At 31.6% G+C, this 16709-nt stretch overlaps 1 protein-coding gene across 1 annotated transcript in view; it reads right to left on the reverse strand.

Moving 5' to 3' along the window:
- LOC143231011 (uncharacterized) overlaps positions 1–16709 on the reverse strand; it is a 52718-nt gene that overhangs the window by 6947 nt on the left and 29062 nt on the right. The window contains exons 7-14 of the mRNA XM_076465471.1: positions 16516–16618; positions 15273–15359; positions 14391–14481; positions 12898–12949; positions 10952–11061; positions 9264–9433; positions 5633–5736; positions 3618–3759 (exon numbers count right to left, since the gene is read on the reverse strand). Of these exons, the coding sequence (XP_076321586.1) occupies positions 3618–3759; positions 5633–5736; positions 9264–9433; positions 10952–11061; positions 12898–12949; positions 14391–14481; positions 15273–15359; positions 16516–16618 (859 nt within the window). The remainder of the gene's footprint in view (positions 1–3617; positions 3760–5632; positions 5737–9263; positions 9434–10951; positions 11062–12897; positions 12950–14390; positions 14482–15272; positions 15360–16515; positions 16619–16709) is intronic.

Raw genomic sequence — 16709 nt, forward strand, 5'->3', positions numbered from 1 at the left:
GGCAAGTACTAGAACCACCGTCAGTCACCTGAAGTTGGTCTTTCCAATCCTGGTTCCGAGTTAAGTGTCAGTATGGCCAGTTCCAAAGGGTAAAGTAAGAAAAGTTTAAAAGACATGCAGCAAAATTGGAATAACAACTCGCCAGGGCGACTAACGGGTAGTTCAATCAGCAGCATTAGTCACCTGAAGTTGGCCTTTCCAGTCCTGGTGTCAAGTTATTTAATGTTCTGGCCATTTTTCAATGTCAAATTGAACTAGAGAGAACGAAACTGTGAAAAGGGAACCACAATTAAAAAGCTTTAATGAAGAAATGTAAAATACTTAAATGAGATTAAAAAGATCAATGGGCATTAAAAAACTAAAAACGTTATCAAGGTGGACAGAGTCACCATCACCAATAACACTGTCCAATGTTACAGACTGACCCTGGGAAGAAACATGTTTAAAATAGTGCCGTCGTTGAGAGTAGTAACAATGGCAAGAAAGTAAAATGTGGCTCACAGTGATTTGAGTGTTACACAAACTACACACTGGTGCAACAGTTCCAGATAACAGAAATTGATGAGTTAAAAAACTGTGACCAATGCGTAGTCTAGTTAGAACAACTACCTCCTTCCAAACCTTACGGAAGCTAGATGGCCAAAGCGCAATATTGGGTTTTATATGAAAAAGCTTGTTGTCACGCTGCTCACTCCAAGTGGACTGCCAGCTGGCATGGAGCCAAGCCTTGAATACAGGACCATAGTCCATGTATGGAATAGGCACAGTGGTGATAGTGACTGAGCAGATAGATTTAGCTGCCGTGTCTGCAAGCTCGTTCCCGTGAATACCAACATGGCCTGGTATCCAGAAAAACTGGATAGAAGTAGATGTTAATGAGAAATGGGCCAGTCAGTTTTGAATATCAGCGAGAACAGGGTGTGAGCCAACGTGTAGCAATTCCAGGGCCAGCAGAGAACTAAGGGGTCAGTATAAATAGTGCAGTTGGAGTACTGCTCAGCTGCAATATGATCCAGGGTAAGAGATATGGCATACAGTTCAGCAGTGAACAAAGAAGCTGTAGAGGGGATTCTGCACACAACCACCAAACCAGAACAAATCATAGCAGAGCCCACAGAGTCACCTGATTTAGAACCATCTGTATAAATTGGAACGGAATGATTGTTTGAAAGATGTTCATTAAATAAAAGACGATACTTCCAATCTGGAGTATCTGCCTTTTTCAGATGACTGAAAGAAAGGTCACATTTGTGGGCTGTAATAAGTCATGGTGGGATGGGCTGACCTGTGGATTCTGCAATGTTATCCAAGGACAAACCCAATTCATCCAATTGCGAAGGCCAAAAAGAGCAATGGCAGATCATCAGTCCTGAAAAAGTACAGTCCACTGAAAAAGGAAAACACATCCCTAGGTGAGATGCTTTGGTAAGGAACGAAGTTTCAAAGAATATAGTAAAGATAGTTGCAAATGGCGAAGGTGCAGAGACGGTTCATAAGATTCAATGTATATACTTTGAACTGGAGAGGTGCGGAAAGCCCCAGTGCAGAGTCGAAGTCCTTGGTGATGAATGGGGTCCAGCATCCTTAAGGCCGAGGGTCTGGCAAAGCCATATACCATTAATCCATAGTCGAGTTTTGATCGAATAAGAGCACAATATTCCTTAACATAGAACATCAATCTGCTCCCCAACTGACAGTAGAGAGGACACGGAGGATGTTTATTGCTGTTGTGCATTTTACCAGTAGCTGCTTTAAGTGTGGTATAAAGGTCAGCTTACGGTCAAAGACAAGCCCCAAAAACTTGGTCTCAGGGACCACTGGCAGCAAAACTTCACCGATATGAAGTTCAGGATCAGGGTGAATACCCCGTTGGCAACAAAAGTGCATGCAAACGGTTTAAGAGAGAAAAATTAAAGCCGTTCGCCATAGTCCACTTCAGTACACGATTGAGGGCAGTTTGTAGTTGCCACTCAATATATCTCATGTTCGACAACTGACACGAGATGTGAAAGTCGTTGACATACAGCCCATTTGCAACAGTGAGAGGGAGTTGTTCAGTGATGGCATATATCTTTATACTGAAAAGTGTGACATTTAAAACACAGCCATGAGGGACTCCAAGTTCCTGTACAAAAGAACAGGAAAGTGTCGAACCCACATGAACTTGGAATCTCCTGCCCATTAAATATTTTTTAATAAACATGGGTAAATGGCCACGTAACCAAGATGTATGGAGGTCTCATGAAACGCCATACCTCCATGTTGTGTCATAAGCCTTCTCAATCTCAAAGAATATTGATACAAGATGTTGGCATTTGAGAAAGGCTTCTCTGATTGATGTTTCAAGACAAATTAGGTGGTCTGTGGTGGAGTGCTGTCGACGGAACCCACACTGGGTGGGCAAGAGGAGGTTGTTTGATTCTAGGAACCAAACTCCTTGAGTGGAGAGACCAGCAAGAATCTCTGACTCGGGGACATTCTTCAAATCCCTCTCAACAATAACTCCTCGTGATGAATTCAAGGTAGCATGAAGGGTTACCTCAATAGGTATATCTCCAATTGCTGTTGAATTCAAGAGGAGTTCACTGTGTTGAGTTGTGGATGTTTCAACTAATATGTCTCCAGATCGAAGCTTCTTTACTGACTTTGGAGAGCCAGCAAGACCCTCTAGTCCCTTCTGAATAAAAAAGGGGGACATTTGCCCTAAAGGTTTTTCTGAAAGAGAATGTAATGTGAGAAAATGGGGTACGTATGTTACAGATGTTGAAGAATGTTGCTCAGAGTCTTCAAGATGTGGTTGTTTACCTATTGACTGTTTTTTCACTATTTTATTTAAAATTTTTGAAAGAGGATCTGTTGCAAAAAGAAAAATTTCGGTACCCACTGACCCCACCCACCATGGAGCCCTATGAGGGGATGCACTACAATGTCATGCAAGGACAATGCAGCAACGCCAGGGTTTCGTGAGCACTATACCCAAACACCAGCATCAGGCACAATGTCCACAACATCCATTAAGAACTTCCAACACTGGTACTTCGTTGACTCTTGCCCAAGTGAACCAGCCAATTGACCCAAGGGGGGCCACCCAAAGCCCGCCCGTCTACAGGAATTCAAGGCCAAAGTGATGTGTTAGGGTTGGACCCCTCAACCACCAGGATCCTCTCCTCCCCTTCACAGGTCGCCACACATGGCAAACACGTGGGTGTATGTTTAGATCCCAGAGAAGGTAACCAGACAGAACAGAACCTTCCCTGCGAGGTCCCCTCACCACGTACAGGAACCCACACATCGAGGGGAATACAAGTATTATATATATAAAAAAAATACTTGGTTATAGATAAATTATATACCACTATTTATTATTTTTATCTAGACTAATATTTTCCAGTTTGTATGAAAAGTTACCACAACCTAATATGTCTTATAATTTACTTGTTTCTACTTACAAAAGCATAGAATACTTATTACTCATTAGTTATTTAATGCAAAAGTTCCACTAGACAATGTTAGCAAGTTAACATGTATGAATAAAGCCTTTTATTAAGATAAACAAACAGACTGTTTACCAGATTTAGTTCATCCTAATTGGTATCTTAAATGTTTATTATATTCACCTGTTTGCACAAGGTCTCCAACATACACATGTGACGAGTGTAATGGCGATGACTTGTTGCTTCTGCTACAAGTGGTAAAAACTCCAACACCTTAGTAGTTAAGTTCTGTATCTGTGCTAGTTCCCCAACTAGATTAATACAACTAAAAAACAGGAAACATTACAGACCAGTCATGAAATCAAAGCAAACTACAGTTGAAGATATATGTAAGGAAACAAAACTAGACAAAATGACAATAACCATCACCTGTTTGGTTCTTAGTCAAGAATCTAAAAACTGAAATAACAATCGGTTTCATTTACACTTAATAAATATTAAAAGAAAAATGTATTGGATTATTGTTCAAGTACAAGACTACAGTTAGCAATAATTATGAAATACTGATCCAGACTCTCATATGTAGAGGATTTCTGTGTACTTTTATAACTCTGGTATAAAATTTCAAGAAATTCATCTGTAAAAACTGACTGATTTATAGTTCAGTTTCTTTTTGTTGTTTTTTTAAATAACATACAATGTCTGAAAAAATACTGAAGAAAGAAATTATTAATTACAAAGTGAAATTTCAGATTTTTTTCACTCCAGTGATGCTTTCCAAGGTTAATAGGTACAGCACTATCTAACATTTCTGAAATCTCAACATTTATCTGTTGAGCCTTATTTCATATGCAATTCTATGAATTAATGCCTCACACTTGTATAATAATTATGGCCTTTATCACAAGGATTTTAAGTGTTCTAACTTTAGCATGTAATCTTGAACATTGTGGAATTATGTATTTAATTTAGTTATGTTACTAACCCTGTAGATTTATTCCCTTGTGAATGTGTGTTCTCTTATCCTCTGGATTTCAACTTTAATTAGGCAGCCTTAAACTTGATATATGTGCAATGACAAGTAATTTATATTCATGCAAATTACAAATTATACTAACTAAATAAAATAAACTGTCAATTACCCTAATACTTATTTTCTGGTTTTCAGATGGAGGCTTTAACTAATATGAATATTTATTGTTAGCAAATGTGTTTTACATGTTGTGACATTTGTTGAAGTGGAGGACGGGACTTCTCTGAACTGAATACACTTACAGTAAACAAAGTGTTTAGCATTTGACTCTTTACTGTAACCCACACAATAAGAACCTTTGTTTTCCTACTTCTGATTTCAGGGAAACATCACAATTTCACTCTAATTTTTAGTAGTGAGATATGCTTGAAGTATAACAATTCATGGGTATGACCTAAAATATCTGTTTGTTTGCACACTGAAGACAAACCCAAGTGAAATATTTTTATACAAACAGAAACTTAAACTAAACAATGTCTTGTATACTTTTAAATCATTAGAAAGTGAAGTATCTTTAGGCAGAGACATACATTTAACTCAAACAGTGTATTGTATAAAAGCTTTTCAAACTGGCTACTGCATTTTTTATTTGTTATAAGCCAACCATTTCAAATACCTAACTTTGTATAACTATCCTCAATATATAATACCAAAAGAAGAAAATCTATCACAGAGATTAACTTTATGGGTGTAAAAAATATGCATTTTCTGGGATGAAAACACTTTTCAAAACCTGATTGAAATTTAAAGTTTTCTACTCATTCCAACAGTATCAGCAAGTTTTTCCTATATAAATAAGTTCTATATTAATTGAACATTTAGTGTTTCCTTTATGATGTTAATTTTAAATTGTGCTTTACAAATGAAACAGAATCTGGTGCTTTACTCTATACCTTCAATTATAATATGATATAGGTTGTGAAAAACCTTTCAAACAGGTGTTCACTAAATTTTGGGAAATTTCAGATCTAGCAAAAAATAAATAATTTCATTTCTGTACAATTATAGTAAACCTTGAAAAAGAAATGCAACTTTAATTCCCTCATAATGAGGTTGTAGCTAATAAAATGCTATAATATTATGAAGTAATTACAAGGTAAATTTAGGAGGATTTAAATATCTTATAATGTTTTGAACTTAAGTACTCTTTTCATCTTAATATTACCCATCAGCTAATTCCCAGGGTTCAGATGGTTTTCGAAAGCTATGGTTAGAGCAGCCACTTCCACCACGGCCCATTTTAGGTGCCAAAGAGCCACAGGAATACATCTAATTTATAAAAGTGAACATTTCATAATAAGGAATACTAGTTAGCATTCTGTCACAGTTATAATATGGTGTTAACTATACATATAAAGAATTACCAATTAACATGGAAAACTTAGCCAAGTGGCTTGTATTTTAAATTTATACTGAATATCAAACTACTATAAATAAAATTTTCTGGTGAAATGGCTATGAAACAAGTCAATATGGTATGTCAGCACACATACAAAACTAGTGCATAGAAAACAAAAAAACTTAATATTTCACTAATATTGTTTTTCTTTCTAAATAATTTTTCTGATTTATAAGATATAATTATCAGATAAATAATATGTGAACTTTCTCTACATTTGTATCGCTTCTAATTTCTAAAGCTTTTGACAGTTATATAGTATAACTTTTTCATATTCTTTTCAGTAAACAGTTATTTTGATATCAATTATTTCATTAATAGTTTGACAATTCTTCAGAAAACAGCTGAATGACTGAAAAAATATAAATGAAGTTTCAGTTTGAAACACTTGCCTCTAATCGAGGTGAATTTATAATTAAATATTCAGAAACAGTTGTCGTAACACAGAGAAAAAGAGTGAAAAAAACGCATTAGTCATAAGTTTTGAAGAAAATTATGATCACTCAAATTTCCATGAGAAGTTGTAAAATTAAAGTACGATTTTAGTTTACATGTTATATTTCAACTCAATTAAAATAAAAGGTATAAAATGGTAATCTTGGATAGCACAGGCCTGCACAGGTTTTATTGTCTTGAAATATTTTACATGTTATACAGTAATTCCTGTATGTTTAATCCAAAAATAATATACATTTTTCTCCATCATCTACAGAATTTTTACAAAACACCATATGTATTTTCACGATACTTTTACACAAGTGAATCATTTTCATTGGAATTAGGTCACATTTTGTTATACTTACTGTTGACAACCACTAGCTATAGATTTCTTGAAATCAATCACAACCTGCAAGTCTCATAAACCATTTTAGGACCCAAAAACATAACAAACATAATGTTAAAAAATGTTCATTGTGGTAAATGAAACAATAACTTGATCTAAGTAAGAATTTCTTTTTTCTTCCCAATTTATAAAACATCCTTATATGAAAGAAGAAAAAACATTTCAAAATCCATTATTAAAATCAAAACAACTTTTATGAAATATAAATTCACAATCCTGTGCAATCAATATTTAGTAGGTTCTTCTATCATCCTTAGCTATAACAACTACATCTATCAGGCATAGATGCTTCCACTTTCAGACCATTCAGATACATTTTTAAGAAAAGAATAAACTGTAAATGAAAAAATACGTTTTTAAAAGTTTTTTATTGTTCTTCATAAACAATAAATTTTTCAAACCTGAATCACTCATAAAATCACAATATTATTGGGGCCGAAATATGTTTACCACATTTTCCAAAAAATACTTATAAATTTGTCAGACTTTTGTTACATGTTGCATTTCCTTTTATTAATATACACAGATAAATGTGTCACCCAATATACAAAATCAATTGGACACATATTTAAGATTGGTCAAAAAAAATTTGTTTTCAAAGGTCATTTTAACAGCCAACAAAAGAACCACTTTAAAAATATAGGCTTTAAACAGATTCAGTGGGAAGTCTACAGTTTTCCAAAGTTATTGAACAGTATTTTCTACATTTTGGCTGCATAACATTTCAAAGGTGCCACTGGTTAGTACTTTTTTTGACTGGTTTCACAACTTATCAACTGAATGAGTATTATGATTTTGGACTGCCAACTTGATAACTTTAATTTCACTGGCTTTATCATTCTTCCCAGATTATCTCTCTTACTGAGCATTATTTTTGGTCATTATACTACTGACAGTTAAACCTAGACCCAATTATACATTTCCAACTGGGTGATGAGTGAAAAACAGAGATGCCATCACACTGAAAACAACCCAAACTTCTGGGAGAAAAAAAAAATGTTTTACCTGTTATACAACTCATTTTTACATTTAAATGTGATGCTTGTGCAGAAAATCTCTCCTAATCTCTAAAAAGCTCAATTTTGGTCAGTCCACTTCACAGTTTTATTTATTAGTTAAGCTTTTGATTCTTTGCAAAGTTTAGACACTAACCTAAATTTATGTGTGAAATGTTAGGCTTTATAGCTACTATCTTTCCATGTTTACAAATATACTGCATCTGTCTCCAACCATTATTTGTACTCTTCAGCTTTACTCTTAGCATGTCCTGTATTTCTGCATTTATTTCCAAGAATATTTTGAACTGATTTGAAGTTAAAGATATCTTAGTGACTTTATCCAGTCATCAGGATATTTCTTAAGGTCCTTTCCTCTTTTCTTTTAAATTATAAACTCCTAGTTTCAATAAAATGCTCTTATATTCTTTGAATCCTTCCTTTCAAAAGATAAGTTATTGTAAAATGCACTGTCATATTTTATCTTCAAAAGGTAAGCAATAACCTGGGCTTGTTTTTAAATAGTTTCAAATCTTCTATCTTTCAACCATGTTGAAACTTAATAGTCTCTTGATAATTTTGGGATTTTCATGGTTATTAAAGCACTCTTCATTTGAAGCATTACATGAAATATCATGAGGGCTTCCCTCACAATCCATGTGTCCTTTCAGGTTGATAATCATTACATAAGAAAGTTTCAGGTACTGCAGAACAAAGGGGAATCACTTTTTGCAGGCTTGCACCTACCCCTTTAACTGCAACTAACTTAGCTTTGTGATTTAAAATCAATATGAAAAACATATATATATATGCTATAGCTCTAATATGTATCAATGGATCAAGCCTATTTAATCTACTCTTAATGGTGCCAGGTAGTTGGTATAATACCTAATTGTATATTATTTACAAATTAAATTAATTATTTTTGCAATTATAACAGAGGCAGTAAGAGGTGTTTTCTTAGTGCAAAGCTTACAATGGGCTATTTGCACTCTGCCAACCATAAGGAAATGAACCCTATATTTTAGCATTATAATACCATAAACTTACTAATGACCTATTATTGGAGTACAGTAACAGAAACACTAATACTCTTTAAGCAGTATCAGTCCCATTTTTGTGGGTTTTAAGGCAAACTCATTCTTTGTTGTTTATTTCACATGTTCATCTTAGACCTGTGACTGGTACTGAAATGTGTGAAAATAATACAATTATAGAACACATGAATTATAATCTTCTGCTATTAATTAACCACATCCTTCAAAAAATTGCTTAAGTTCACAAAAGTGATTGCAGTTGGATTTACGATTTTTTTTAATCATCAAAAGATTATTTCACAAAAAAAAGCAAAAACTTGTTCATATTCCTTAGTTTTTAACTTAAAAACGATTGTACTTAACATAATAATTCTAAACGACCAAAACCTATTACACTTATAATAAAAAAAGAAATAATTTGAAGTGTTTTAAAAACTACACAGACCTACCAAATACGAGTTTGTGAAACAAACAGATACTCCTATAGTAGAGATGAAAGCCTCACTAATTTGCTCAATTACCTGTTTGTCGGTGTGCAATTCCATGTCATTGTCACGTAACCTTTTCACAACACTAAAAGTAGCCGGTCCTTTGTCCACATCTGCATATCTTTCTGATTCAACTGGTTGGTTGGCTACCCCCTTTAAGCCACTCTTTATCTTTCCTTCCACAATCTTCATGGAGTCCTCTCCTATCACAAATATTTATATTGTAAGAATACAATTTTATCTGTGGTTAGGATAACACAATGCTAAGCTCCACATACGATGTTAATATGATACTTAATTAAAGTTGAGGGAAACTTTAATAGTTATGTATAACAGCATTTCCCAAACTTTTGTCATCCATGCCTCCTCTCCTTAATAATTACAGCTCTTCTAATGCCTAAATGCTGTAAGTTAATCTACATTACATACACAAAACTACTACATACCCATAAATACCTGCTTCATGCCCAACAGTGCTATAAACTTAACTTACTAAATACTCAAATAATACTGTCATACCAGCTTTCTACATGCCCAATAGTACTGTTAATCGAGCCTATTATATGCCAAACAATATGCAAAAACCTGAATACGTAATATGAAAAAAATGTCTCCTAACAAACCACATGTTTAGCAGCACTATAGACAAAACTTAATACATGTGGAATAGTGTTATGAACCTTAACTCCAAGATACCTAAAAGTGTTGTTTATCTTACTACATGTCCAGTAGTATTGAGAACTCAATCTGCTATATGCCCAACAGTGTTATTCTAAACTGCAATAGGTTAGAGTGTTGTCAATCTAATTAGTAATGTACTATTTAATTTTGTAATCATAACATACTACATGGCTAGCAGTGTTGTGATCTTAACATGTTACATGACCAGAAGTATTGTGACTAACATACAGCCAATGTTCATCACAAAGGTGTCCAGTGTAGAGATCAGAATGAATGCAACTTATGAAAAAAAACCAAATGGTTTATCACAGATAGTGTCTGAAACACCACTGAGACCATGCTTTCTTCTTCAAATTTCAGATAACTGTTTTCAGAACTAGTGGATGAATAGTTTATCTATGGTATGGTTGGAGATAGTCAAACCCTGACTTCAGCTAAAGTAATCAATCAACTGAAATAAAGTGTGACTTCTATTTTACTTTAAATTTGTTCAGTCTTTTTTTTCCCTTGAGTTACCAGCAATTAGTAATCAGTGTTTACTAATGACTGAAGTTTTTTTAACATCATGCTAATAAGATTCTGATGAATAAACACATTAAATAACTAGTACAAAAAAACATGATGTACTCTTGCTAAATGAATAAGACTTACCTAGAACCTTTGAAAGTCGATAAAATCTTTTTTTTTTTGTTTTTCTGACTCATTACAGTGTGTCAACATCTTCACTTTCATAATGTTAAAGCAGCCATATGATTAGTCGCATTTTAAATGTGTGTATAAAAAGGAGTATTGTACACATGTAACTGAGGAGTTAATAAGATGTGTAGTCAGCTTACACGGTTAATAATGTTAAGACTTAACCAACTATTTATCTGAAATAATGATGATTATTTCCCCCAGAGACACCCTCACTATATACTTTAACATTATTAGTTATTACTCTAAAATATTTTACCAGATTAGAAAATACAGACACTATACACAATCTGTTGGTTATTGCCATAAAAATATCTTTACAAATGGTACAGTTCATAACTCACCATATGCTCTGATAACATTGGCTATGGCCCCAGCTGCACCTTGCCTTACAGATGATATGCAGTCCTCCAGATTTGTGAAGAACAGTGGATATAGTTTGTCCATCACATTCCTTTAAGTAAGCACTACTTATTCAAAATCTAGTATTAACAATCCCAAAGATATGAATACATTTCTCCAAACATTTTCACACTATTTCTGTTTACTTTTTTTACATTTATTACTCTATTATGAAAGTATGTCCTTTCATCTAGTATGTGCTCACTGTGATGGAAATAAAACAACCCCAGAAATGTGCCAGAATCTGATACTTGATAGAAATATCAAAATAATTTACTTAGAAGATACAAAAGTGCATAATAAATTATATTCAAATATAATGCAATTCCAATGTACATTTAATTTCAAAGTATTGCATGTTTTCAGTTATTGAAACATATTTAAAGATCACAGTTGTGATCAAAATATCAAACAGTTTTGAAAATCTTAAAAGAATTTATGTCTAAAATTTTTTTTGTTTATAATTTCAGGAAGAAACTAAAGAAACATGTTTTTTTTGAGTTAGCTAACATTAATTTTGTGAAGTTAGAAGTGATTTGAATACAGATATCTAATATACCAACAATGTGTTATGTCCATGTAACTTACCCAAGTCTTTTTTTTTTCTTCTGAAGAATATAAACAAGAACAAAAATGATAAATAATCTAAATATGAATAAAAATTGTGCCTAAACAGTTTAGAAAAATTATTTAAGATTAAAAATGTATTCCAAAAAGACATTTAAATACAATAACATGTTCCTATTGCTTCCTTAAATCTACCATAACATTACATTTCAACATACCCAAATTTTAGTACTCTTATGGAAAAATTCAGTGATAAAAAACAAGGACCATAAAAGTAATTTATTTCAAAACTGTTTCATATTTAAATTTAAATACTTTTATATAGTAAATGTAAAGAAACATACTCTTAAAGACCAAAAACCCTGCATTAAACACATTTCTTGATTAAAACACATCAAGTTAAAGAATCTAGGAAAATCTGAAGTTCTTGAAACTAATTCTAATTATTTTCAAACTTAACATGTGCAAAAAAGTTGATCAAAACCACATATAATTGTAGTATTAATGATTATCCAATAACTGGTAAGAACGGAAACAATTTTCAAAATGATCATAAACGCCACTGGAATACCAAAAGCAGCATACAAGTCTCTCTCTCTATCGTATATTAATCATGATAAACTAAATTCAATGTAAAATACAGCCTGATAAGTATTTTAATTAAAAAAATTATATTTAAATAATTGAACAAACAAAATATTATCTAGTATACAATAATCATATTTAATATTCACATTATAAATCATATTCACGAAGGCAATACACATCACTGAATCAGAAACTTTTGTTTATTCGTTTCTTCTTGCTTAACACATTGATTGCTGAAGATGTACATAAGTACATTTGGGTAATCACTTGTGTGCACTCAGGACTCACATGTCCATCATGAATACAAACAAATGCAAAGCTTATATGTTTTAGGCTTGTTAAGATTGCTTTTGCTTAAATTGAAGATACAATGATATACAATATTGCACTAAAACTGTTATCAGTGCTTGGCACAGATGACACCAAGTATTGCAACAGTTATGTGTAAACAGAAGACATTCCTTTTAGCAGGCACTACCTAAATTTATGTTTATGCACACAAAGAGAAAGAGAGATTACAAAGTAGACACCACTTAGATTTATGAAAAATAAAATGTTCATGTAATTAATAAATACTGTAAATAATAAAGGAATACATCAATTGACACAGAAAAATATCCCAACCACATACACAACACTGTGCTTGATTACATGTTTTACTTCACACTTATTAAAATTGTGCTTATAGTGGACCACATAGATCTTGATACAAACTTAAGTGTAAAGAATTTACCTCGCTTCTTCTGGGTAACATAACACAAAGTTTCCACTTGCTAGACAGGCAGCTGCAATGAAAAAACACCATTTAATTAATTACTGTAAGAACAGATGTTATTTTTTATTCAACTCTTTTGAAACATTTAGTGTGTTGATGATGTAATGTCAAAAATTCAAAACTCTTAACTGGCTTTACTCAATCACTTTGATGTATTTGTCTTACTCTGCAAAACTTAAAAGTACTTCATTTATGAACTGAAACTAATTTAAAATGTATTCTTTGCACATTTATAATCAAAGGTATTTGCTGACAAGTAAATAAAGCAAATTTCAGATACAAAATTCTGACAATTAATACATACTTTATTTCTCTTAAACTGAGAATTTTAAATATAACAAATTACGATTTATTATGATACCTTGATAATTAAAAAACTCTTAACACAACTTCTTTCAGGTTTTCAACATCCTAAATTCTCTTTGTTTTCACCATAACTCTTACTTAACACATGATACACAATCTACTTTGACATTAACAGAAATAATTTGATATCTACAGCAATACACATTTGGGTACATATTTACTTCTAGTATCAAAAGTTAATTTCTAATCATGAGATCTAAATAAGAATAATATAAGCAACTATTGATGCATTATCAATTACTCAAGACTTCAAAAAATAAAAATATTACAGTTAATTCTAAAACTGCATGTTGTATGGCAATATCAAATACGTTACACTGGCTTGAGGCTTTGGGAACATACATTATCATAAACTTGTGTAGATGACATTTTATCATGTATAATATCACTTTACTACAAACAGCTAGAGATGAATTTATTTTTATCTGGATTCATACAACTTAAATTTAATACAACTATCACAACTGATCTTGAAATTAGCCTGCCAAGCAGACAAGAACATGTATATCCATGTATATATACATAATATTCATATCTTACTCTATTTTCTAAACTACATGATCTACAGATAGAAAACACTCACAGGATGTTTCTCAATTTTATCTTTTTTTTATGAATATAGAGCTACATTCTTCACTAATATTTAATTTTAAAATAAAAATAACAGTCATGTGTTCTCAACATGTCTGGTATGTGTATTAACACTTTAATTAAAATAAAGTATGGAACATTTCAACCTTCTTAGGTCATCTTCAAGTAACCCAATAACAGGAATGTGGTTTTTATTGTGTTTTTTTGCAAGTAGTTTATGATTCATCTCTCAGACAGATTTAAAAGCTTGCACAGTGTACTAAAACATATACACAGATATTCTTCAGTGCTGAAAGGTGACAAAGCAAAAACATATCTTTGGCATAAAAAGTAGATGATGAAATACTGGCATATCAATTTTGGTGTTTGTGCAAGTCCTAAATTTAAGAAACATGTTTTTGATCTTAAAACAATGTTAAAATATATCATAAGTGGCCAATTTTATGCATATAACTTGTCATTAACTGAAATAAAGCTAGAAGCCATTCTTTTACCATCTCTCACTGGCCAACTATCATCTTGAAAACAAATCACCAAAGTCTGCAACAACTTTTGAACATGTGGGCCTACAGCTTGTCTTTTTATCTAAAAGATTTTTTTACAAAACTCTTAAACAGAAATAAAATGAAGGTTTTTACATTAGAAATAACTTCTAGATATTCCAAGTTAATATATATTCAAGTTTAGCACATTTCTTTAATTACAGTTCAGCATTACGAAATACAACACAAAAATCAACTTTATTAAACCATCCTCAATAAGGAAGTGTAAAAACTATGAAAGAAAAGAATCATATTATGAAGAAAAATATATTAAGTCAACAATTTCAAACTTAGGCCTAGAAAAAGAGCAAAGTAGTGACATAATGTGAAAATGTCATAACTTCATTGTTCATCAACACTTAGCTTGTAAATACTGAGTATAATGGTTGTCTGTTTAACACAATTACAAAAATCCAGCAAAGATTAACATACACATGTAAACCAAGTTTCATTATTTAACTTTAAGTCAGCTATTCACTGCCACAATAACAAGTTGTAAGACTTACCACATTAACTGATATACAATAGTTCTTTATTAAATCTTTCTGGTACTTCACTTTAACTTCCACTTGTATAGTTAATAAAGAGCATAGCCTGTACTCACTGTTTAAGTATGTAACCATATCTTTCATTTTGACACTTAGTAACATGAATTAAATACAAGATTCAATATTCACTTACAAAATAAAATGATAGAAAAAAAACAAGTGAATGTTATTATAAACACCTTTTATCAAATTGACTTAAAGCATTGCCAAATGAAAGTAATGAATATATGTTTTGTAAGAAAACATTTTATCAAACACAAAATGCTAATAAAGTAAGACACAATACCTTTGAAGCCAATTCAGCAATACAAGCACATGCTGCTTCACGAACTGCGTGATTATCTGCCTGTGTCTGAGAGATATAGTAATTTACCTGGAAAGTGTGTTAGTAACAAAATCTTTGTTCAATCTACAATGAGTTTAAAATAACTGTTTAAATAAGTTACACAAAAATAAAATGTATATTATTAAATCTACTGATAAAGAAGAAACTTCATCATATGGAAATAAATATGTGAAAAGATTATATATATAAAGATTACCTTTGTAACTGCTTAAAACTACAAGACGAGATTTAAAACCAAAAGTTTATTCATTCAATAAACTTGAATGAGATGAAATTAGTTTAATTTCTGGTTTATTTTAGAACTTTGACAGTTCAGTGTAAAACATTTCCTTTAACAACCTAGTGCCACAAGAATATGACAGACCCAAAACTGAAAATATAAATTACTTTAAATAAATAATATGCTGTTTAAAATATGTACTTTCAGTCTAATATTGAATTGTCAAGGAATGATAAAGTCTGGAACAAAGGAAATGATGATCAAGAAAGCATGATGAAACACATTTATAATAAATTATAATCATAATAGAATAGTCTTAATTAAGAATAATACAACTATGACAGAAATTATAATAAATAGTTCAAAAATTAAATAAAGCAAAAAATAACAAACATACAATTTCAAAGTCCAAACCAAGTAATGTTCATCAATAATGGGCTACAAATGTATTAAATATGTCAACAGATAATATCAAATTTTCATATGTTTTTATGTTAATTTTAATTAGAACCTTTTATCTTGACTTGTATTCACATCATAATAAAAACTGTTACTGACAATCTTAATATATAAAAGCAAACAGACAGTAAACAATTATTCTTCTTAACAAAGATTTCCCATTAATGAAATTAAGTTTTGTTGGTTTACTTTTTATAGAATTTAAATGATGCAATCCAGTTCTAATGACAAATTTAAAACTGAACATATTGCCATAAATACTATAAAAACATAGAGAAACCTTAATTTTCTTTTCATTGCACATGTAGGAAAAAATGATTTTTGAAAGACAATTACAGAAGTTTATGAATTTTTTCCAAACAATAAGAATAATAAAAAACAGCAACATCAGTAACATTAACTTTTTACAGAACATGCACATTAATGTTGAAATTATATGAATATAAATAAACCTGCATGTGAGAACTCAAGATAGAGTTTCATAATATCTAAGTAAGTAATTACCATATGCTCAATGTATTTTGCTACAAGTTCTCTGCCTTCATTTTTTGCCACTATCTTCCAGGTTTCTTGGGAATAAATTCTAACTCCTTCTGCTACATAATACCTTGAAACAGATTACAATCAGCATAATTGTTTTACCATTATCACATAGTATATTTTCAAAAACATTATCAATATAACAAGCACATATCTAT

The sequence above is a fragment of the Tachypleus tridentatus genome, chromosome 10 (genome assembly GCF_004210375.1).
Source record: "Tachypleus tridentatus isolate NWPU-2018 chromosome 10, ASM421037v1, whole genome shotgun sequence".
NCBI classification, from domain to species: Eukaryota; Metazoa; Arthropoda; class Merostomata; order Xiphosura; family Limulidae; genus Tachypleus; species Tachypleus tridentatus.